The following is a 23,888-nucleotide window of genomic DNA, read 5'->3' on the forward strand; positions in this document are numbered from 1 at the left end:
ATATCACATGTAAATCGTAATATCTCACAGTTAACAACGGAGCTCGCCTGTCTATTTAATTTGCTCGACTTCGGGAAGATAAATATTCAACAGTTTTCGCTCGCCGCATGTAGGTTAGGCCTTTTCCTATAATGTTTTACCCTACCCCCAACGTCTTGGGGGAAAAAAAAAAAAGCATTCCCGCACTAAATGAAATGCTACCCCGCAGTCAAAAGTTGACCTCACTAAGTCATTAAAACGTGCACCTGCTAATTTAAGTAATTAAATAAATTCAAATGTGTTTTCGTTAGCATCTCGCGGTGGCACAATGGTTAACGTCACATGTGTTTTTTTTTTCACACTTTAATTTACAACTTTGCCTCAAGGGTTTGGGTTCGATTCTCATACTTACCTACCAAAACATCCTCTCTCTCTCTCTCTCTCTCTCTCTTCCCCCCCCCCCCGCAGTTTCCACACGCACACACACCTCCAAACACCTGGGCAACGCCGGGTACCCCTCGCTAGTTTTGTTTATAAAAATAAAACTAGTTGATCAATTTATGTGATTTCTGGAATGTGATTTTTTTTTTTTTTTTTTTTTTTTATGGATGTATAGCTCATACAGATTTATCTTTATTTTTCTTTAATATGCGGGAAATTCTGGGCAATGTCAAAATAAATTTAAATAAGGACGAAATTATTTACTAAAATTAAACTTATTAAAATATTGATACTAGATATGACTTTAAATAGCAAAAAAATTTTGAGGTCTCCGATCCCGATTCATTGTACTATGAATTAAATAGAATTTGATGACACACAATTTGTATCGTTTGGATTAATCAAACTACTGTTTTCATCTTGAGTGTTATTCGCACAACATTTCAGCTGATGTAACCCCCGACCTTCCTCCGGTATATCTTGTTGAACTAGAGAATCTTCCTGTGGAACTCAGGAATCTGTACGGAATTTAGAATGCAACCATTTATTTATTTCATGGGGATAGTATTCTCTCGTTTCATCAGCCATGACTGGATAGTGGTCCTAACTAATTCGCAATTGTATTTTTCGGTCGCCCACACTGAGAATTGAATTTTTATCCTTCAGGAGAATATCACTTCTATAATTGATTTTTTCCAAGTATTTCATTTTGAGTGTTATTCACTCAACATTTCAGCTGATGTAACCTCTGGCCTTCCTCAGGTACCGTATTTTGGGATAATTGCGCCAAGTCTTGGGTAATTGCACCAACTAGCTAAAAGTGCTCTTTTGGCAACCACGCATATAAAGAGCACTTTTTTTTTTTTTTAGTTGGCATAACTGCCCCCGGATTTGGCGCAATTACCCCGAAGTACGGTATATCTTGTCGAACTTGAGAATCTTTTCTGAACTCAGGAATCTGTATGGAATTTCAAATGGAACCCTTTATTTAATCCATGGGGGTAACATGTTCTTGTTTCATCAGCCATGACTGAGTAGACGTCTTAAGCAATTGTATTTTGAGTGTCACATATACTGAGGATTGAACTTTCAGCCTCCAGAAGAGTGTAACTTACAAATGAATTTTAACAAGTACTTTATCCACTATGCCAAAGACCCGGAGACATCAGCAACTAAAACGTAGTACGAATAATGCTCAAGATAAGCGCAATAGTCTAAATAATCCAAACGATATGAATAATCAATTCTCGTCTCAAAAATTCAGAAATGTGATTACAGACCAGTTATTTAAAAAAAAAAAAAATATTGGATTCTCCAAAATAAATTACAACCAAGCACTTTATCCACTATACTACAGATCCTTATGAGCACTTTAGATGAGAACAGTAATAATCCAAACTAGCAGGACTTGTGGAAATTCCACAGGACTCATTCATATGTAATATATTGATGTTGGCATTCAGTAGATGTTCAGTGTAAATGGAGACGCTCTGATATTATTGTAGCTTTTTTGTTTAAACTGCAAAAGTATTTATCTAAGCTAGCATGAACACCCGGCAAAGTCCGGTCGTAAAGTATTCTTAAATATGATATTTTTATTCTTGCAGATTTCGTATATATTATTATAGAGTTAATGTTCTATCAATTTTTATATGTTATAGAGTTGTGATTTCAAAATTAAAAAAAAATATATCCATATGACTTGGGTGTATTAGTTTGAATCGAAACCAAAATAAAAACTTTTGAAAAAAAAAAATAACTTTAGTTCCTTCACTCATAATCGAAACCGAAACCAAAACTTATGGAGAATTCTTGGTAAAATTATTTATGACAAGAAATGGAAGTACATAACAATTAAACAACCCAGATGTAAGCGTGGCAAAGAAAATAAAACACGCCATCGTATTAATGTATAGATATAAATTATCAATCCTCATCTAAAAAATTCAGAAACAGAGATAGGTTAGTTTGAAAGTCAATTTGTTAAAGCCGTCCAACACATGCCAGTATGTAAAATGGACATAAAACATGGGTATCATTTGGATTGCTTGGGCTATTATTCTCATCTTGAGTGTTATTCTCACAGCATTTCGGCTAATGTAACCCCTGACCTTCTTCAGCCATCCCCTTAAGTAATCCAATTTAACAAATTTCCACTACTAACGATGACTACGTTCCCCTTGACCATCATACACTCTTAACCCTTATCCTCGAGTGGCCTCCAGGCCTTGATAAGCGATGTCTCCCTTGTAAAAAAAAATAAAAGTGATGATTTTGCAGATGAATAAGGTGTCAAGGGACATAACTCATCTTCACACAAAGACTGCTTGTGTGTATTGTTTTCAAATAAAAAAAAAAAATGGGGAAAAAATCTCTCATGAAAAAAGAAAAAAGTTCTTTTACTTGTTAAAATAAATACCGTCCATGTGTAATTTCTCTCCCCTGCAACCTCTCTCGCAGAGAAGAGACGTAGCGAGCCTGTCTTTGTTTTATCATTACTTCCATGGCAAGTGCTCGTCTGAGCTCCAATCCCTGGTCCCCCCTTTTCACGATAAACACCCGTCTAGCTGAAACCGCTGTCAAAAATTTTCCACACTCTTTAACCAAAACCAAAACGTAGATTCCATTAACAAAGCTTCTTTCTTAGAAGTGCACGCCATCTTCCATCTGTCTGTTTCCCACCTACAACCTAGATGTCTTAAAGTCCAACATAAACAAATTCCTGATGAGCCGCCCCCTTAAGGAAGACACTTTACCAAATCTCCAATACTACCGATTACTACGATAATATCCCGTTGATTACTATACACGCAATAACCCTTATCCCCGAGTGGCTTCCAGGCCTTGATAAGTGGTGACTTCCATGTAAAAAAAAAAAAAAAAAAAAAAAAAATGTTACCTACGTGTTAACAAAGAAACCAAGGCAAGGAATATCTCGATTCCTTTTTTTTTTTTTTTTTTTTTTTTTGAAACCACCAACATTAATTTACAGGTCTTTTCCTGTTGCCCTCGGTCACCATGTATCATGCGTCTATCTCTGTCCTTCTCTGACGTGATCCTCAGTCTGCACAAGCGCCCATCTCTTTATAATCTTTTTTCTTCTTCCTTACCATGGCATCATCTCAGACATGGCTCGGTCATTTGCATACAGCTGCCATATTCTCTTCCACGCCGTGTTACGCATGGAATCCTTAATAAAATTTGCATTCATATTTAGTACAAATAAACTTCAGTTGACTTGGGTATCATTTGGATTCTTTGGGCTACTGTTCTCATCTTGAGTGTTATTCTCACAACGTTTCGGCTGATGTAATCTCTGACCTTCTTCAGGTGAATCTTTACAATGGCTCTTATTGGTGAAAGGGGGGGGGTAAGAAGGTTTTTTTTTTTCAACAATTCTTGACAATATCGGTTTCCAAATTCAAAATGGCATGATGTAAACAAGCTATAAGATGTTTGCAGCTTCTCTTCCAATTTTCGGATTTTATAATCATATCCAAACGCATTTTATTTCGTTTTGGTGAATTGATTGTTGCTATTTCTTCTGATGAGTTAAGGGCAAAATAGATTCACTGAGTGATGTAATAATTAAGAGATTGATTTTGCGCTACAAAACAGATACTGTCAAGAATTGTAAGTGTCAACTGAATTAACGGAATAAGTTGTAAGATGGTCAACATCATGAAATTCGGAATATAGACTTTTGCCATTCATTCATTATATGCTCTGTAATTACATTGAGCTTTATTGGTATCTTATATGTACTAATAAGGATAGGTATATATAAAAAGGAAATGTGTGAATAAAGAATATTTCCACAGAAATATCTTATTTATAATAATCTGAATTTTATTATGTTCAGATAATTGAGAATTCGGTAATTGTTCATATACCAATAAATTTTAAGTCAATATAAAGTGGCTTAATTTGAAAGCTTAAAAATTACCAGTTTTTGTGTGTGTGTGTGTGTGTGTGTGTGTGTGTGTGTGTGTGTATATATACACACACACACACACAGTGACCAACAAAAAAAAAAAAGAAGCTAAATGGAGGCCATCTAGAACATATATATGCTATAGAATGGAGAAAAAAAAAAGGCACAAAAACCTTATTGTTTTGATGTGATGTTTTGAATATAATAAACTAGTTATGACCAAAGTTTCATTTCATTCGGACAAAACACTAATTAGAGTTGGGGCCCGTTTTTTGGGGGTCACCCTGTATATACATGTGTGTGTATATATATATATATATACATTATGTATGTATGTGTGTGTGCGTGTATATATATATGTGTGTGTGTGTGTGTATATGCATATGTATATTTTATCAGGATAAAACTTTCTTTGGGAAACTACTACAGACCACAACTGAAGCCATATCTCAAGAAAAAAAGGGGACATTGCATACTATCTTTTACTGTATTATGAAGAAATCTTTCATTAGACACTCGACTCGGACAACATGTAAGTATAAGACGCACAAAAGACACATTGGCCAAAACTTCAAAATTACCAGGTTTTATAATCGAGCATTCATATATTGCTTTCACAAAATCAAGGCAACAAAGATCGGATTGATAGCAGCAAGTATTTTCATTGTATGTTACATTTTTTTTTTTTTTTGTTTTTTTTTTTACTTCTCAACTGTTGTAGTACAGGTTCTTGATGAGAACAATACTCCAAATTATACAAATTATCTTCATCTCAAAACTTCCAAAAAATGATTTGATGTTGTCTTTCACTTTCATTTGTTTATTTTGTTCATGTTTGTTTGTTTGTTTGTTTGTGCTTTTCTTCGTTGTTATCTTTTTAATTTTATTTCATTTTCCACCAAAATTTATCCAGCTGACGGAACAGGGGGTGGTTTGGTGCAGGTGCCAGACTTACTGCCAAATTCCCGTCATTATGACAGGAAGTATAACGTGGGACGGAAATACTTCTCTCCCGACAACAAAAATATCCATGGGTTGATGCATCCGAGAGGTAAGCGGTGATGTAATCGCCTGGATATCGACATACATAGAAAAATCTCAGCCTCTCTATCGCTATTTTTAATTCTAACACAACTAACAATGCTTGCTTGACCAAAATCCCTTATGCTTCAATCACCAAATAACTGTTCATATGCTTCTATACTAAATCGAAAAGTACCGTGCGAGCATGTGTTTGCGTTACATATGCATGGGGAGAAGGGAAAAATGGGATCTCTGCTTATTTTGAATCAATCTTCATATTTACGGCTCGGCAACCCTTTTAAGGGGGTTTATAAGAACGAAACAGAATGTACTTTGTCTCCGCATCTCTTGACCATGTCAGCTCTCCTAGAACAAAAGCAAGTTTCATTTCTCTGGAAAAACTTTATTCGTTTCATGATTGAAGTTGCACCCCTGTTTTCTGCCTATCCTTAGAAGGAGGGTGGAAATTTCTTTATCAATTCATCTGCCATACATCGCTACCTCTCGCTGCTTCGACGAGAAGTCTCTCAGAATAACTGACGACTGTGTCTCTCGGACACAAACCGTGGACTCTAAACTTGAACTGAATTCTAGCTGACTGACTAAAAAAATGTCCCATGTACGTTTCTATATATTTTAGGGGTAGAGGAGGGATATGGGTCCCTATGTCACTGACACATCATTATGCACTCAATGCTCATCCTTGTCAAGGTTCTTCCAGTTTTAAGCCGGAGTCAACCTGTTTGATTTGGTTTGACCCTTTGATCCCATCTGCACGAAAAAGTTGAACTTCTGCCGATTTGCTCTTTGTTACATGTATATCTCAAGGATATTGACCTTCAATTACAAAATACAAGCCCAATACTTAGCATTAAATAGAACTTATACCCATATTATTTACAAAATTATATCATTTGATATTAATTTATATCTAAACCATTTCCCGTATAAACTACTGTGGGTTAGCCATACCAAGGAGAATTTATTTAACCTACAAATACCATGTGATTTTGAATATTTAGTTAGGGTTTACTTGTAGAGAAATAAATTATGCCAGTATAAGTATGGAGAAATCCTTTGAGACTGCGACAGTTTTAATTTTTATTCCATTCACAAGGTTAATTAAAAATCTTTAAATATCCGGTAATACAGAATTACTGAGAACTTAGTTTTATGAGTTTTTGTCTAGAATTCTTCCTATATTAAAAAAACAAACAAAGATAAAGAAAAATCTGTTATGTACATACCCCTGACGAAAGAAAAATAACATATTCCAAAAATCATATAAATTGATCACATAGTTTTGTTTTTGAATAAGAAAATCAAATTCTTATGAGTATAAGTATGTCTTGATAAGCCTGTACAGAGAGACCTTAAACACTGAAGGATAGTTCTAGTAGGAATTCAAGTTCTCTCCTATGGAAAATCAATATGATTTTCAAGTGAATAAAGATTTTGAGTTGTGCACCATCATCAGTCGTGCAGCAAACTATTGCAAGGAAGGGACAACAAGTACAAGAAACGACTGATGTGCAAGGCACTGCTGTCCAAGCGTGTATCTAGTAAAAATGAAAAGGGTCAAACACTTATACAAGTATGCACGGTGACAAATATGTTTGGAGAAGAAATTCTGAGACCAGTCACACACTCGCAGCGTGGAGGAGGTGAGGTGTGTCAGTAATTTAAACTTCATGTAGTTCGTCTTCCACTCACTTCAGCTGCCAACAACTCTATTGCTTTATTACACATTCTGCCAACCACACACGCACATGCACATGTGCATACGTGCACATATATGCACATGCATGCACAGTAGTACTAAGAAAAGAGTGCATCTAAACTCGCAAGTAAATAGAGATGCTCAGCAATAAAACTAAAGGCTGTAGTATAAAATGTAGTATAGGATGGTAGTAAAGGCGGTTGTATAAAATGTAGTATAGGATGGTAGTAAAGGTGGTTGTATAAAATGTAGTATAGGATGGTAGTAAAGGTGGTTGTATAAAATGTAGTATAGGATGGTAGTAAAGGCGGTTGTATAAAATGTAGTATAGGATGCTAGTAAAGGTGGTTGTATAAAATGTAGTATAGGATGGTAGTAAAGGCGGTTGTATAAAATGTAGTATAGGATGCTAGTAAAGGTGGTTGTATAAAATATAGTATAGGATACTAGTAAAGGTGGTTGTATAAAATGTAGTATAGGATGCTAGTAAAGGCGGTTGTATAAAATGTAGTATAGGATGGTAGTAAAGGTGGTTGTATAAAATGTAGTATAGGATGGTAGTAAAGGTGGTTGTATAAAATGTAGTATAGGATACTAGTAAAGGTGGTTGTATAAAATGTAGTATAGGATACTAGTAAAGGCTGTAGTATAAAATGTAGTATAGGATGGTAGTAAAGGTGGTTGTATAAAATGTAGTATAGGATGGTAGTAAAGGTGGTTGTATAAAATGTAGTATAGGATGGTAGTAAAGGTGGTTGTATAAAATGTAGTATAGGATGTAAACTGCATATTTTATAATTTATAAAAGGCATGGATACAAATAAGGCAATCCTCCAAGGATACATATTTTTTTAGCAAACAGGCACAATTCTGTGTCGACATGCAAGCAAAAATTCATAGAACAGCTACTGCACTTTGCTCCTAGCCAAAAAGCCAAGAAAGAAGAATTGATATTTATCTCCCTCCCATGAAAGGAAGATGTAACACAAGGGTTGGAGAATGGGATTGAAGAACCAGCGTACCTGAGGAGGAACACTGTCCTACAAAAAATGCTTAGCCAGCCCCGTCGGCATTCCACCAGTAGGGGCGCCTCAGGCGATTAGCAATAAACTAGCCCTTTTTTTCCAAAGAGAGGAGGTAAAGCCTGAGAGGGTGGATCTACTAGAAATGTACAGGACTAGCAACATATCATAATCAACGAGAAAAAAGGCCATTTCAGAAATAGCGTAGACTCTGTTGATTTTGGTGCCGAGGACAAAAATGCCACGGAATATTATTAGTCAGAGTTTTTGAAACATGAAGACATTGCACAATTGCATCTTGAACTTTTTATGACGTTTCAGTCCAAGTTTATTTTTCATAACAGTGCCACATTCTGAACAGAAAAATATATTTTCTTTGAGAAATTTTTGAAAACTTTGAAGTGTCGAATACAATGATAAAATCATTGTTTATTGCTTTTTTTTTTTTTTGTAAGTTCCTATATTTCGCTAATACATAGCCTCATCAGGGTCGAAAGTCCGATTCATGAATTTCTTTTTCTTTTTCTTCATTTTGGTGTTATGGCGAAGAGACAAGAATTTACGTGTTAGTCCGGTGGTTTCAAGTGTGTAATGCTCCAGTCTCGAGCGGGATTTAAAGTAAAAGATGGTCACCCTTCGCCATAACACCAAAATAAAGAAAAAGAAATTCAGAAACCGGACTTTCGACCCTGATGAGGCTATGTATTAGTGGAATATAAGACTTACAAAAAAAAAAAGCAATAAACAACGATTTTATCATTGTATTCGACACTTCAAAGTTTTCAAAAATTTCTCAATTAAACTTTACTTTTAAAAAGTGTCTTCAAAAAGTGTGACCATTTTCTTTGTTTTTACTCACAATAATTTGACGGGCGCATTACTTGACCTTCCCTCATCAGGTATTAAAACAATATTGCAGGTACTAAAATGCTTAAACATCTCACATTTTCCCTTTGCACGGCTTACTAACCACCCTGTGTATCCAGTAACAATGTTTTTTTTTTTACATTAAATTCATTTGCATATCTTTTTATATCAATCTTAATAAATCAAATCATACTTCCATTCACAGTCGATGCAGGAGAAATCCTTTGAGACTGAGGCAGTTTTAATTTTTGTTCTATTCACAAGTTTAATTAAAAATCTTTAAATATCCAGTAATACTGAATTACTGAGAACTTAGTTTTATGAGTTTTTGTCTAGAATTCTTTCTATATTATAAAAAAAAAAACAAAGAAAAAGAAAACTGTGTATTATGTGCGTACCCGTGACGAAAGGAAAATAACATATTCCAAAAATCATATAAATTGATCACATAGTTTTATTTTTGAATAAGAAAATCAAATTCTTATGAGTAACCAAAGAGAAGCTGTCTGGCCCGTCATTTTCAAAATAAAGAGAGATATCTCAAGAATAATTCAAATTAGCGAGATTTATGTTGTAAATGAAATGTAAATTGTCATTAATCGCTTAAAAATGATTTTCTTTATAAAAATAAAACTATTTGATCAGTTTACGTGATTTTTGGAATATGATATTTTCGTTTTGTCACGAGTATTTACATCATACAGATTTTTTGCATACTTTTGTTTTTTTAATATAGAGAGAATTTAAGACGAGCCGTTTCATGTGCTGTGATTTTAAAGAAATGAAAACAAATGAAAGTAATAAAAACAAATAATAGTTTTAAAATTTTGGATTAATCGGACTACTGTTCTCATCTTGGATGTTATCCTCACAATGTTTTGGATGCTGTAACTAGTGTTGGGACGATTAATCGGAATCGAGAATCGGAAAAATCAGAGCTTTTTTGGTGGGTATCAGAATCAGAATCGGTATCGGAACTGGAAAAAGCCTATTATCCAGTGCCAAAACTGATTTCTTAAATTTTCTTTTTTTATTGTATTTTGGTGAAATAAAAATCTTCCACTGCTTGTAATAATGAGAAAATAATAAATATTTATTGATTTTAAACTTCTAGTAGGACTCTAGATTAACCCCAACACAAGTGTGTTTTTACGTTTGAGAAAATATAGGCACATTTAGGATTTGTTTTTACAGTAATCGGGATAAAATAACACTTTTATAGTTAAATATTTAGAGATTTATAAAGAATCGGAATTGGTAATTGTATTGGAATCAGGAATTTAGTGTGGAATCGGGAATTGTATCAGAATCAGGAAAAATATTGGAATCGTCCCATCACTAGTTGTAATCTCTGACCTTTTTTTTTAGATGCTTTTTCTTGTATATGTTATATTGAACTCAAGAATCTGTATTGACATTTCAAATGGAATCCTTTATTTGATGCTTATGCCCTTATTGAACCGTGCTATTTTTAAATAGTATTTTCAAGTTAAATTAAAGTTTTAAAATATCTTTTTTTTATTAAATTGTTAGGTGAAAGTACAGAATAGTTACAAAACACTATCTTCTCCTGATGTTAAGAATGGCTTTCTAAATAATAACATTATTTCAACACAGTTCAATAAGTGCATAAGTACCCTTTATTCAATTCATACAAGTAGCTTGTTCTCGTTCTGTCAACCATGAGTGGATATAACTCTCCAATAATTTATGTGTTCTGAGTATCGCCCACACTGGAGATTGAATCTTCAACTTCCAGAAGACTGCCACTTAGAACTGATTATTACTTAGCACTTTTATCTGTTGTGCTACAGGTCTTAGTTGCAGTTTTCTGGAGGTTGAAGGTTCAATCTATGGTGTGGGCAATACTGAGAATACAATTACAAATCACGTAGAATTCTACCTGGTCATGGCTGATGGAATTAACGCAAGCTTATCCTCGAGTGGTCCCTGGGCCTTGATAAGTGGTGACCCTCATGTAAAAAATTTAAAAAAAAAAAAAAAACCTACCCCATGAATTAAATAAAGAAGTCTGTTTAAAATTGTGTACAGATTCTTGAGTCTGACTAGATGTACCTGAAGAAGGTCAGAGGTTACATCGACCAAAACGTTGTGAAAATGAGGTCCAAGATGAGATCACTAAATCCAAATAATACAAATTATCAATCCTCATTTAAAAAATTCCAAAGGATAAAATAAGAAGGTAGAGCTAACAAGTACAAAAGTAATGGGTTGCCCAAGATTTTTTTTGGATAAAAAAATGGTGACTCACCACTTTACCACCATTCACGGTGTCAGGAAGGGTTCATGCAGTGTTGCAATAGGGGAGATCACCATGCTTCTAGCTTCATAAGTAAATTAGAGGGGCCTTACCATTAATTTATCAACGTTTACCTGTTTATGGGACCGGATCTCTTGTATATACAGAAAATAATATAACAATGTGTGTGTATTTCTGTGGAAATATATTTTATTTCCTTATAATATATACCAATCCTTATTTAAGAAGCTCAACGCAATTACAGAGCAATATAGTTAATTAATGACAAAAGGGCAAAATAGATTCACTAATTGATATAATAATTAAGTGGTTGATTTTGTGCTACGAAACAGATACTGTCAAGAATTGTAAATGTCAACTAAATTAAAGGAATAAATTATAAGATGGTCAACATCATGAACTTTGGAATATAGACTTTTGTCATTAATTCACTATATATATATATATATAGTGTGTCAGGGGGGCAATGAAAAAAATCCAATAAGGTACTCAATCGTGGATGTGAGAGCTGAGGACACAATATTTATTTCAGAATTATATATACATATTTCAAAGGCGTACCAGTGGTTTCATTGCGCTGAATCAACCATAAGAGTTTGAATGCAGCGCAAATTCATCAGCAAATTTGCACTGATACCATTCAACCTCTTATGCTTGATTCAACGCAATGGAACTACTGGTACGCCTTTGAAATATGTATATATAATTCTGAAATAAATATTGTGTATGTGTATATATATATATATATATATATAAATATTATTGTAATCATCATATGAATATATATATATATATATATATATATGAATATTATTGTAATCATCATATGAATATATATATATATATATATATATGAATATTATTGTAATCATCATATGAATATATATATATATATATATATATGAATATTATTGTAATCATCATATGAATATATATATATATATATATATATATATGAATATTATTGCAATCATCATATGAATATATATATATATATATATATATATATATATGAATATTATTGCAATCATCATATGAATATATATATATATATATATACATCTTATTCAATATGTTTTTATTCAAAGGTTTAATATATTAAACTCTATCAACCAGCATATACGAATAAAAATTTATATATAATAAAATATTAAGCTTTATGATTATCATTTCTGTAATCGAGAATTCATATACAATTTCCAAAACCCAAATAACAAGGGAAAAAAGTTTGCATCATTTTGAGGTTATTTGCCCATAGCTGGAACTAGCGTTAAGTATAAATGTATAATAGAGAAAATCATTTCTAGCATAATGGGGGGGGGGGGCTGGTATATTTAACACTCAAAAGACCGCAAGTATTAAAATCAGCTCAATAGTTGAAGATCTAGATCAAGCAGAGCTATAATAGAGTTAATTGAGAGAAATAAATTTATAATGTTATTTATTTCAGTTTCAAGAATTCATGTTTAGACATGATTGTTTCTGAGATAATAAGGAATTTTTTATTTTTTTATTTATTACTTCTTGGAATTTTTTAAACTGAAATAATGTTATAAATTTGTCTCAACGTTCTCTCTCTCTCTCTCATATATATATATATATATATATATATATATATATATATTCATCAGTTCAACCCCTTAAATCTATATCTTATCTTTTAATTTTCAAATATTATCATGTTAGTATTGTTATTACTTATTTTCTTTAAATCTGATAATAAATATGAAAGACGTTTGTATACAAGTGTTGTCAAGAATTGAACATTTTAACGTGCTGAAAGAAATAAATGGTAAGATGGACAACATCTTGGAATTTGAAATATAAACTTCGGCTTTGTTTTACATTGGCATTCCCATTGGTCTGCGAGACTGTGAACATGGTGGTGCATGCAAAAAAAATGTAATTAAAAAAAAAAAAACTTGTTTTTAATTAAAAATAAATTTTATGAACTTTTTAACAAACTTTTGCATAAAAATAGACTTTATAGATCTTTTATAATATAAAATTTTTAAATGTATTTTAATCAAGCATCTTAAAAAAACGTATCCAATACATGAGTGACAAAGTGACAAATGGAAAATAAAACCTTGTCTTTTTTTTATTATAATTAAATCTTATTTTCAAAAAAGCCGATTGAAAAAAAATCTCATTTCCAAAAAGGCTGATTGAAAAAAATCTCATTTTCAAAAAAAAGCCCATTGGAAAAATCTTTTCCAACAAAACCGAGGACGATTTTTCAGCATATATTTTGGTTAAATAAATTAAAAAATTTTATATTATAAAAGATCTATAAAGTCTATTTTTTATGTATGAAAAATTTCAAATAAAGTTTGTAATGTAAGTTAAAAAAAAAAAACATTGCATTTTTTTTTTTTTTTAATAAAACTAACATTGACGTTTGACTTCAAACATTGCCGGGGACAATACACCGTTCACAGTCTCGCAGAACAATGGGGATGCTAAAGTAAAACAAAGCCTAAACTTCTAGTCATATATATTACAATTATTATTATTTCAATTATCTACATAAAATTTTATGTATCTATTTTCAGTATTTAATTTAACAGTGCTCACTATGTGAGTAGAGCTAGTTAGTAAGTTTTTAAAATGCATATGGCAATTAAGCTACACAGAACTTTACACATTTCATCCTCGTGAGTATTTGTCAGACAATATATATATATATATATATATATATATATATATATATATATTTCATGATGTTTTTAGAGATACAAAATTTAAATATTGCAATTAGGAAGGGAAGACTTTTATGATTCATGATTAAAAGTAAATTGTATATCTATATAAATATAGATATATATATATATATTCCTTTAATCTTCTCTCCTGTTCCCCTTTTTCCCCCTTTTTGGAGAGATTAAAGGAATATATATGCATATATATATATATATATATATATATATATATATATATATATATATATATATATATATATATATTTATATATATACAAATTTACTTTTAATCATGAATCATAAAAGTCTTCCTTTCCTAATTGCAATATATATATATATATATATATATATATATATATATATATATATATATATTAGTGAGAGAGAGAGGGAGAGGAAAAGAGAGATGGTATTTCACTCAGCATTGAGAATAGTTTTATCATGTGACATACACAAATTCAATTTTGATAAGCTTCATGTTGGGTCCATCCAAGGCAAGGAGCACGGAACATCTTTCATTAAATCCATTTCATTAGTCTCAGTATCCCTTCCTGCTCCTCTAACACTTGCTTTTTAAAATAATAAACTCCTATTGTCACAGGAAATATCATGCTTGGCACCACAAGACCCATCAGATAGCTGTTGAGAGGCTTGAAAATGATCTGAACTTGTTACTTAGGGAGTAGTCTCAGCAAACCGAGTTCAAATCCTGAGAAATGCGGTGTTCATTATACATTAATTTTTTTTTTTTTTTTTTTAAAGTTAAGTTCTTTTTAAATAACAAAAGGCAATTTTTTAATACTCTTCTGTTCCAGCTATTAGTCAAATAGTTTAGCACTTTTTACCTTGGTTTACACTGGTCTAAAAAAAAAGAAATCTATTAATTTTTTTTAGCTGTTAGAAGATTAACTCTTTAATTTAAAAACAGGAATGGAATCCCTTCAAGATTTCTAGAAAACATTTAGGTTAGTTACCATCAAAACCTGACAATGATACATTATAGTTAACTATGAAAAAAAGGAGAGAAAAAAAAACAATAAAAACAATAACTGGTACCAAACGCAATAAGTTACATTTCTACCTACCTACATGCATATGTTTTAAAGTGTTTTTTTTATTTCAATTCAAAATTTTGTTCAAATCATAAATAGGGCTGTGACAACAGAATATTCTTTTCATTCTTTTGACTCTCAAGTATATATCCAACACGGTAAGACACAGTCAATCAACCGAGAACCACATCAGTTTATATAAAAACATAAGATATTAACGGATATATACTCAAGAGTCAAAACAATGAAAAGAATATGCTGTTATCACAGCCCTAATCATAAATTGTAATAGTCAGAATCCAAAATGGCTACCGCCAGCTCTTCAGAAATCACTAAAGTTTGATATTTTTGTCATTTTCTCTTTTCAATTCAGCAGAAAAGTAAATCCTATTACGTTTGGAATAGTTGTTTCTCATATATTTGTTTTTGTTTGTTTTTTGTTCGTTTGTTTGTTGTTGTTTGTTTTCACTCCAAAAAGACAAAAAGCCCACCAAACAAACTTGATCTAGAGATTTTTGAAAAGCTGTAAGTCTGCCATTGCAAAATCTAACTTAATTTTTTATTTGAATGACGTCTTAAATTTTACTGATTGAACAAAAAGGAGAGTGTTGTTGAAAATCTGAAAAGACATTTTGTCAATTAGGATCCTGGGAATGACAAATGTTTTGGAGTGAGAGATACCCAGTAGGAACTCAGTTGGAATACCTAGAGAATAAATAATAATGATATTCAAGATGAAAATTAAATTAAATTGACCAAAAATGGATTAATTAAATGGTAAATACATTGGATATAATTGTGTACTTAATGTGAACGATTTGATCTCTTTGAAACATAAAAAATAGGCAGTTAGGTAGAAAAGTAATATTCATTTCATTTAGTAACAGTTATTTGTTGAATATTTGTTCTTTTCACCTTTTTTCTTTGTTAATCATTATGAACAATTAACATATTTTTTTAAATAGTCACGTTTTTGCTTTGCCATAAAACAAGAATAAGAACAATTGTCAACCACAAAATATCTAAAACTATATTTTAACCGGTTTAAAATCTAGAAAATAAATATAAACGTCACCCTTTAATGATTTAGCCTTTAGGTTGGACTTTTTAAAAAAAACCTTTTTACGTTGTTTTAAATTTGTACATTTTAATGTTTATGAAAAAAAAAAATTTAATTTAAAAATACTTGTTTTTTTTTTTTTGTTTTTTAATTTTTAGAAATTTTATTTTATACGTTTTTCATTTTTGTTTTTTTTTTGTTTTTTTTTGCGGGATGGTTTTACATTTTAAAAGTAATTTTACATTTTGATTTAATTTTATTTTTTACTTCAAAATATTTTTTATTTTTATCATAATTTTAAACTAATTGGTTAGGAATTTTTAACATTAAAAAAGAAAAAATGATAAAATAAAATATTAAAATTGTTTAATATTTATTTTACCATTTTTTTTTTCTTTTTTATACTTAAAAAAAAGTTTATTTTAATTTTAAAGGAATCCGTTTAATTCCATTTGCATGTAAGCTATGAATAAAATTTTAATTTATTTTTAATTGAATTTACTTTCCAGGTGGCAACAAGAAGGCAAGTCAAGATGGAGAGGAAGAATCCGTTCCCACGAACATGATGATAATTATTATCGCTTGTGTGGTGGGCGTCTCGTTTTGTATAATTGTTGTCGTGGTGGCAATTGTCATCTGTAAGAGGAGGGAATACAGAAACAAACGCAGGTAGGTCATCATCTTCACCCTTTTTCTTTTCTCTCTCTTTCTCTATCTATCTATCTATCTACCTATATATATATATATATATATATATATATATATATATATATAGGTATCGAGCGGTGATGAGTTCGAGTCTCAATAAGTTTAGCTATACTGACAAGAAGTGAAACTTCAAAACATGTCATGTCTATAGATAACTTAATTTGACTCACGTAGAAAATATTTAAATAAATATTTAAATGATAAATTATATATATATATATATATATATATAGATATAGGGTGTCAGAATGTGATGAAAAGAAATCAAATAAAGCGAATGTGAGAGCTAAATATAAATATTTATATAAAAACTATACATACATATACCAAAGACGAACCAGCAGTTTCATTATATAGGAACAACCTTCTGTGGTTGACTAAAAACCTGTACAAATCATCAGCATCATGAGGAAAGAGAAAAACAAATGGCGTTCCTTTTGTTTTTCCTCTTTCTCCATGATGCTGAGGATTTGTATAGGATTTTAGTCGACCTCAGAAGGTTGTTCCTATACAATGAAACTGCTGGTTCGTCTTTGGTATATGCATGTATAGTTTTTAAATAAATATTTGAGTATAATATATATATATATATATATATATATTTTTTTTTTTTTTTGATTTTGTAAAAATATATTAATGCTTGATTATAAAAACTGATAATCTTGAAATCATTTTATTTTTATTTAAATTTTATTGGTATATGAGCAATTACCGATATTTTGATATATTTGAATATATTAAAATTTCTGGTTAAAAAATATTAATAAGATGTGTGTATATATATATATATATATATATATATATATATATATATATATATAGGGCAATTAAGCTACACAAAATTTTCTGTGTATTTTTTATGCTGCCTTACACACACACACACACACACACGTGCACATTATTATTATAATTTTTATGCCATCTTATTTTCTCTTCTATCTAGCTCTGGCAACTACATGTCTCCTGCCAAGGGTAAGACAACCAAGGCACCGACGCCCAAAGATGTGAAGCCGCCAGATTTGTGGATCCACCATGACCACGTGGAAATGAAGAATTTAGACAAGTCTGACACACGAGACCCCTCCGCTCCACCACCTCCTGTCCAGAGGAACCCAGAATGCTCTAAAGGTGAAGAAATGCCACCAGGCATGGATATTGAAAAGCGTAGAAATTCGTTTGTAGGTAAGTAGACATTTTGTTTTGTTTTTTTGTTGTATTTTTTTTTTTTTTTTGGTGGTGATGGGAGGGGGTTAACTTACATTCTTAGTAAGCAACTCCAGATCAATAAAGCAGATCGATACAGACCTAAATTAATATAAAAATGGAAGAAACTCTACCAAAATTCAGGATTTTTATATATATATATATAAATTCAGATCCAACATTAGAAAAACGTCCATGAACATTTTTGAATTTTTGGGTTGACGAATGTTTATTCATATAGATTCAGGAACACTTCCATTGTCGTCCATGGTAAATTTTACATTGTTATACACTTTTAGATCTTAGATCCTCTAACTTTTAACACGCACACATATACAGACATTCAGTTATATCGAACAAATGTGTATTTTTTTTTTACAATGGAGTCATTACTTATCAAGGCCTGGAGGCTACTTGAGGATCAGGGTTATTGAGTATACTGTAGTCAATAGGACAATCTCGTAGTAATCGTTAGTAGTGGAAATTTGGTAAATTGGATTACTTAAGGGGGGGGGCGGTTCATCAAGAACTTGTTTACGTTGGACTTGAAGACGACCATATTGTAGTCGGCTGAGAAAGCAGGCAAACGAATGAGAGTTCCACAGGCGTGCAGTTCTAAGAAAGAAGCTTTGTTCATGGAATCTACGTTTAGGTCTAGGCACAGATAAAGAGTGGAGGGAATTATTGATAGTGGTTTCAGCTAGATGACTGTTTTTCATGAAAGTTTGGCAAAGGGAGACCATAGATTTGAGCTCAGACAAGCACTTGCCATGATAAATATTAAATTTTGTATATTTTTTTTTTTTATTCTCTGCTTTTCTAGATAGTTCATTAGAGTTATGATTTGAAATTTTTGAGATGAGGATTGATTATTTGTATTGTTTGGACTATCATTCTCATTCAAAAAATATGAATAATAAATTCTCATCTCAAAAATTCAAAAACGTAATATCAAATCGGTATGTTAGATAATGGCAGGGTTAAAAGTGTTAATTAGCTATTATCTATCTATCTATCTATCGATCTATCGATAAGTGGACAACACCTTGCTATGCTAAGAATAGAAATATTGTTTTGGTAAAATAAGTTTAGCTGAAAGTTGCATGCCTGTGGAACTCTGTTCCGTCTGCCTGCTTCCCACCGGACTACAGCTTGGATGTCTTCAAGTCCAATGTTAACAAATTCCTAATGAACCGCCCCCTTAAGTAAATACTTCATCAAATCTCCACACTAACTTAATGTACTTGCAATAACCCTTATCCCTGAGTGGCTTCCGGGCCTTGATAAGTGGTGATCACTGTAAAAAAAAAAAAAAAGTGATATGTTTATAGATTTAGCTGTACTTATCTATAAACATAAGAATTTAGAAATCCAAAATACTAATTGATAAGTGGCACTGTTCACGCCACATTTGGATAGGTGACCAGAGGTCATGTTAAGGAGATATGTCCTTTAATCGGCTACGTCACTGAAACTGACAAGTCAAAGACAAGAAGTTTAGTCAGTCTAGGAGTTTTCGACAAACCAGAAGCGTAGGCTGAAAGAAAAAGATGTAGACGAGACTCTTGAGGAAACATGAGATAACTGGAATAAATCAGTTTTTGTGCGAAAATTTGGCTGGTAAGAGGTCAAAGTTGACAGTTGACCTTTGCAGACTTAAGCACTTTTTTTTTGCTTAACACGCACCTCTAAACACCCTGGCAATGCGGGGAACACAGGCTAGTATCTAATATGTAATATAGCATGGTTACCAGACATATCGGAGTCTGAGGGGAGAGGAAAACATTAGCAGGAGCACAGGTTAATAAATCAACTCTACTGAAATATTTGTCAGTCAACTAAGTATAATTTTACAGTGCACTTTTTTAGTTTTAAAATTGGATTATGGAATTTTGAAATATATGGAAAAATTTTCGCAGGCAAAAAAAAAAAAAATTTGGTGTTACCTCTTCAGTAATGAAGGTAAAAAAGAACACATTTTTACTGCATGTTTTCTTTTCTTCATCATCATCGTCATCGTCATTATTTGTTATTTCATCCATGATATAGTTTTATATTGCTGCATGCCATATGCTAAATAACTTATGCATATGATGAATGTATATTTTTGAGGTAAGGGTTAATAATTAACAGAATAGACCCGGATTTATTAAAAAAAGAAAAAGAAAAAAGAAATAGACTTGGCGCTAATTGCGTTTTGAATTTCTAACGGCTATGTTTGTTGGGAAAGTAAAAAAATGGGCAGCTTTGCAGTTAAGCCCGGCAAAGTTCGACAACTCTAGAACAGTCACATCAGTATTTACACCGTTAAATCACGATATTACGAATTAATAAAGTTTTAAAAAATAAAATAAAAAATATTTAATTAATATTTGATAAAAAAATATTAAAAAATTTATTTAAATATTTTTCTTTTTATTTTCTTTTATTATGCACAGCAAAGTTTCACAGTTTTAAAAAAAATATTTTAACATTTTTTTTTATTTAATTTGAGAATAAAATTGTCAAATCACGATTATTACGAATTATTAAAGTTTTATCACTATATTATGAATTATTAATGTTTTCAAAGTTTTTTAAAATATTTTATTTCAAGTTTTACACTTTACACATGACAGTTTCAGTTTTTTTTATATTATATTTTTTCTGTTAAGAAAATAATACACTTTCTAAAAATTGTTTCATTTTTCTGTTAAATAAATAATTATAAATACATAAAAATGTATATTTTGTTCGTTTACTTTATTTAATGAAGTGGTTACTTCCAATTTGTTCGATATAATTTTCTTAACAAAATAACGCATGATTTGACAGTGTAAATACTGATATGACCCTTCTCGAGTTGTCGAACTTACTTTCGACGTTGCCGGGCTTAACTGCAAGACTCCCAAAAAATGAACATTTTTCACTATTCACCGATAACGTCCAGTGTAAATACACCTGAAGATGGTCGGAGGTTATATCAACTGAAACGTTGTGGAAAAAAAAAAAAAAAACAACCAAGATGAGAATAATAGTCCAAATAATACAAAAAATAACATATGCATATTGCATAAGCCTTATATGGTAGTGTATAAAGGGAGATAATTCAGTATATATTCAAAAGAAATCATCAACCATACCAGGTTTAAAACAGTGATCTTAAACATAACTGAAAGGCGATTTATAATGTGTCCACTTTCTTAAGATATATGATCATTAATAGTAAATTATACAAGTTGGTGAAGAAAACGCTAATAAATAATAATTGTAGAAAATTATGTTGAATTTTTAGAGAGGGGCCTTAATTTTTTTTATATATGTCTATAATTGTTTTATTTTATTTATTGTTTACCTTGTTTTCTTTTCTTTTTATATTCTGTCCTTCCCACTCCACACCCTGCTATATGAGTTTGCATGTTTCTGAACACTTTCCCTGCCCTTTACACTCTCGCAAATGTTGTCTTATCCATTTTCTATTCATGCTTCCCCCAATGCCGACACTTATTCATCTTTGGTGTTGTTTCTGTGTGTCAAGTTTTGTTTTGTTTTGTTTTGTTGTGTTGTGAGGATCAATATTAATACTAGTATTGCTACCCAACTTTTGAAGGATAGGGGGAGGGTAAAATTTTCAGACTTTTTTTAATTTTTTTTGCTATCTTTTTACACATGCCCTTCCCCCAAAAATGCTAATTACCATAAAAGGTGTTTTTGAAGGCTTGATAATGCAGGAATGTACGATCGTCGTAAGCAGATAAATAAACAAATAATAAATAATTTGATAATATTTTTTTATTTACCTGATTGTAGATGTTCGTTTTTTCTTTTCTTTTTTTTTCTCAACTGTAGATGGTATTTATTCCAATGAATCTTTTGAGAGCATCTCTCATCGTCAGTTGGAAGAAACATATATCCACTCTTTAAGCTGTCAACTGTAAAGCGACCGTAGTATTTAAATTTTTTTTTTAAATTAAAGCGTTTGATTTAAAAAAATTTTAAACACAACAGCTGCTTTACAGTTGACAGCTTAGAGAGTGGATATACGTTTCTACCAACTGATGATGAGAGATGCTCTTGAAAAATTCTTTGGAATAAATACCATCTACAGTTTAAAAAAAAAAAAGCAAAGAAAAGAAAAAGCAACATACAATCAGGTAAATAAAAAAAAATATTATTGAAGTATTTATTATTTGTTTATTTATCTGTTTACGACGATCGTACATTCCTGCATTGTCAAGCCTTCAAAAATACCTTTTATCCGTTAAACAATGCTTCAAACAAGCCACAACATACTCCTTGCTAATTGCCATGTTTATTGAAAAAAATTTTTTAGAAAGTCATGTGACAGATGTCACACTATTCAGAGCTATGCGCAACAAACTTATGCATATTTTCGTATTTTCTTTTAATTTATATATCAACATATATGAACTATAACAATGTTTATCAATGCGTAAAGCATATCAGTACAAAAAATATTTTAGGAGTGCACACATATTTGAAAATAAGGTGCTTCTACATCGTTGTGTATATATAAAATATATTTGTCCTCAATTTAAAAGAGTGATATGAAAGGGGGAGATAATTCCATTCCTGTCCAGAATTTCCCCTATATTAAAAAATAGAGAAAAACCTCTATAATGCACAGGCTCATGACTAAACAAAAATATCATGTTCCAAAAATCAAGTAAATTGATCAAGTAGTTTTATTTTTATAAAGAAAATCATTTTTAAGCAATTAATGAGGATTCGTAAGCATTACAACATAAATCTGGGAAGTTTGAGTTATTGTTGAGTTATCTCCTATTTTTTTGTTTTTTCAAAATGCTAGACAAGACAGCTGCTTTTTAGTTACTCATAAAATTTGATTTTCTTATTTAAAAATAAAACTACTTGATCAATTTAAGTTATTTTTGGAATATATTTTCTTTCATTAGATTTTTGTTTTACTAGCGGGACCTGTGGAAATTCCACAGGGGATTTATTTATATGTAATATATTGATGTTGGCATTCCGTAGATGTTCAGTGTAAATGGAGATGCTCTGATATTACTGTAGCTTTTTTGTTAAAACTGCAAAAGTATTTATCTAAGCTAGTATGAATGCCTGGCAAAGCCCGGTCATAAAGTATTCTTAAATATGATATTTTAATTCTTGCAGATTTTGTATATATTATTATAGCTAACATGGTAATTTATTAGAATTGACATAAAAATCTCAGTAGAAACTATTGTTTTTCTTTTATCTGAAAATTCCATTTATCGACTACAAAATTTCGTTCTGATAGTGTAGGAACACCCAAGTTTGTATTATTATCATATTTATCTCCTCTTCTCACACTCACACAAAAGCAGTTTGAATTATCTCCCCTTTTCGTGCCTCTCTTTTAAATTAAAAATGAAAACATATACAAAACGAAGTTTAATACAGAGATAAGAAAGATGGTGACACCTGTAACTAAATCATGTAATAGGTGAAAGATTTTAAATGCCAGTTTTTTAAAATGTACATCAAGAGTATCCATCTTTTAAAAGATATATATTCAAACACACATCTTTTTAAGAATGTTTATTAGCATACCCATACTATAATAGTAGATATTAGAGTAATTATCTTTAAAAAAAATTTGGCAATTAGCTTACCTATAATTTTTAATATTATAGGACTAACCCTGAAATTATAAATATTAGAGTATCCACTCTAAAATTGTACTCTTTAAAAAATGTTGTTTTTAATTAATGATGGTCTGGTTGCAGAGGCGTGCTAAATGTTGTCCGTCCGTCTGTGTCCTATACTCAGTTGTGTCCTAACCCAGTTCTGTATGCAGTACTTCACGTCATCCTTTCTGTTGTCATTTGCACAGGAGATCCAAGCTACCTGTCACCAGCCTCAGATGAGAGATATCCGAGGAGTATCA

The 23,888-nt window shown here is 31.1% G+C and overlaps 1 protein-coding gene across 22 annotated transcripts in view; it reads left to right on the top strand.

Annotated features, from left to right (window-relative positions):
• Positions 1-23,888, top strand: part of LOC145261142 (neogenin-like) — a 396,586-nt gene that overhangs the window by 246,554 nt on the left and 126,144 nt on the right. For 10 of the 22 annotated variants that reach the window (XM_080119417.1, XM_080119418.1, XM_080119420.1 and 7 more), the window contains 4 exons: positions 5,268-5,405; positions 16,591-16,750; positions 17,733-17,971; positions 23,835-23,888. The exon at positions 23,835-23,888 is cut by the window's right edge and continues 57 nt beyond it. In XM_080119417.1, coding sequence (XP_079975543.1) covers positions 5,268-5,405; positions 16,591-16,750; positions 17,733-17,971; positions 23,835-23,888 — 591 coding nt within the window. The remainder of the gene's footprint in view (positions 1-5,267; positions 5,406-16,590; positions 16,751-17,732; positions 17,972-23,834) is intronic. The other 12 variants (XM_080119429.1, XM_080119430.1, XM_080119434.1 and 9 more) reach the window with 3 other exon arrangements.

The sequence above is a fragment of the Euprymna scolopes genome, chromosome 37, assembly GCF_053919585.1.
Source record: "Euprymna scolopes isolate OS-2025 chromosome 37, ASM5391958v1, whole genome shotgun sequence".
Lineage (NCBI taxonomy): Eukaryota > Metazoa > Mollusca > Cephalopoda > Sepiida > Sepiolidae > Euprymna > Euprymna scolopes.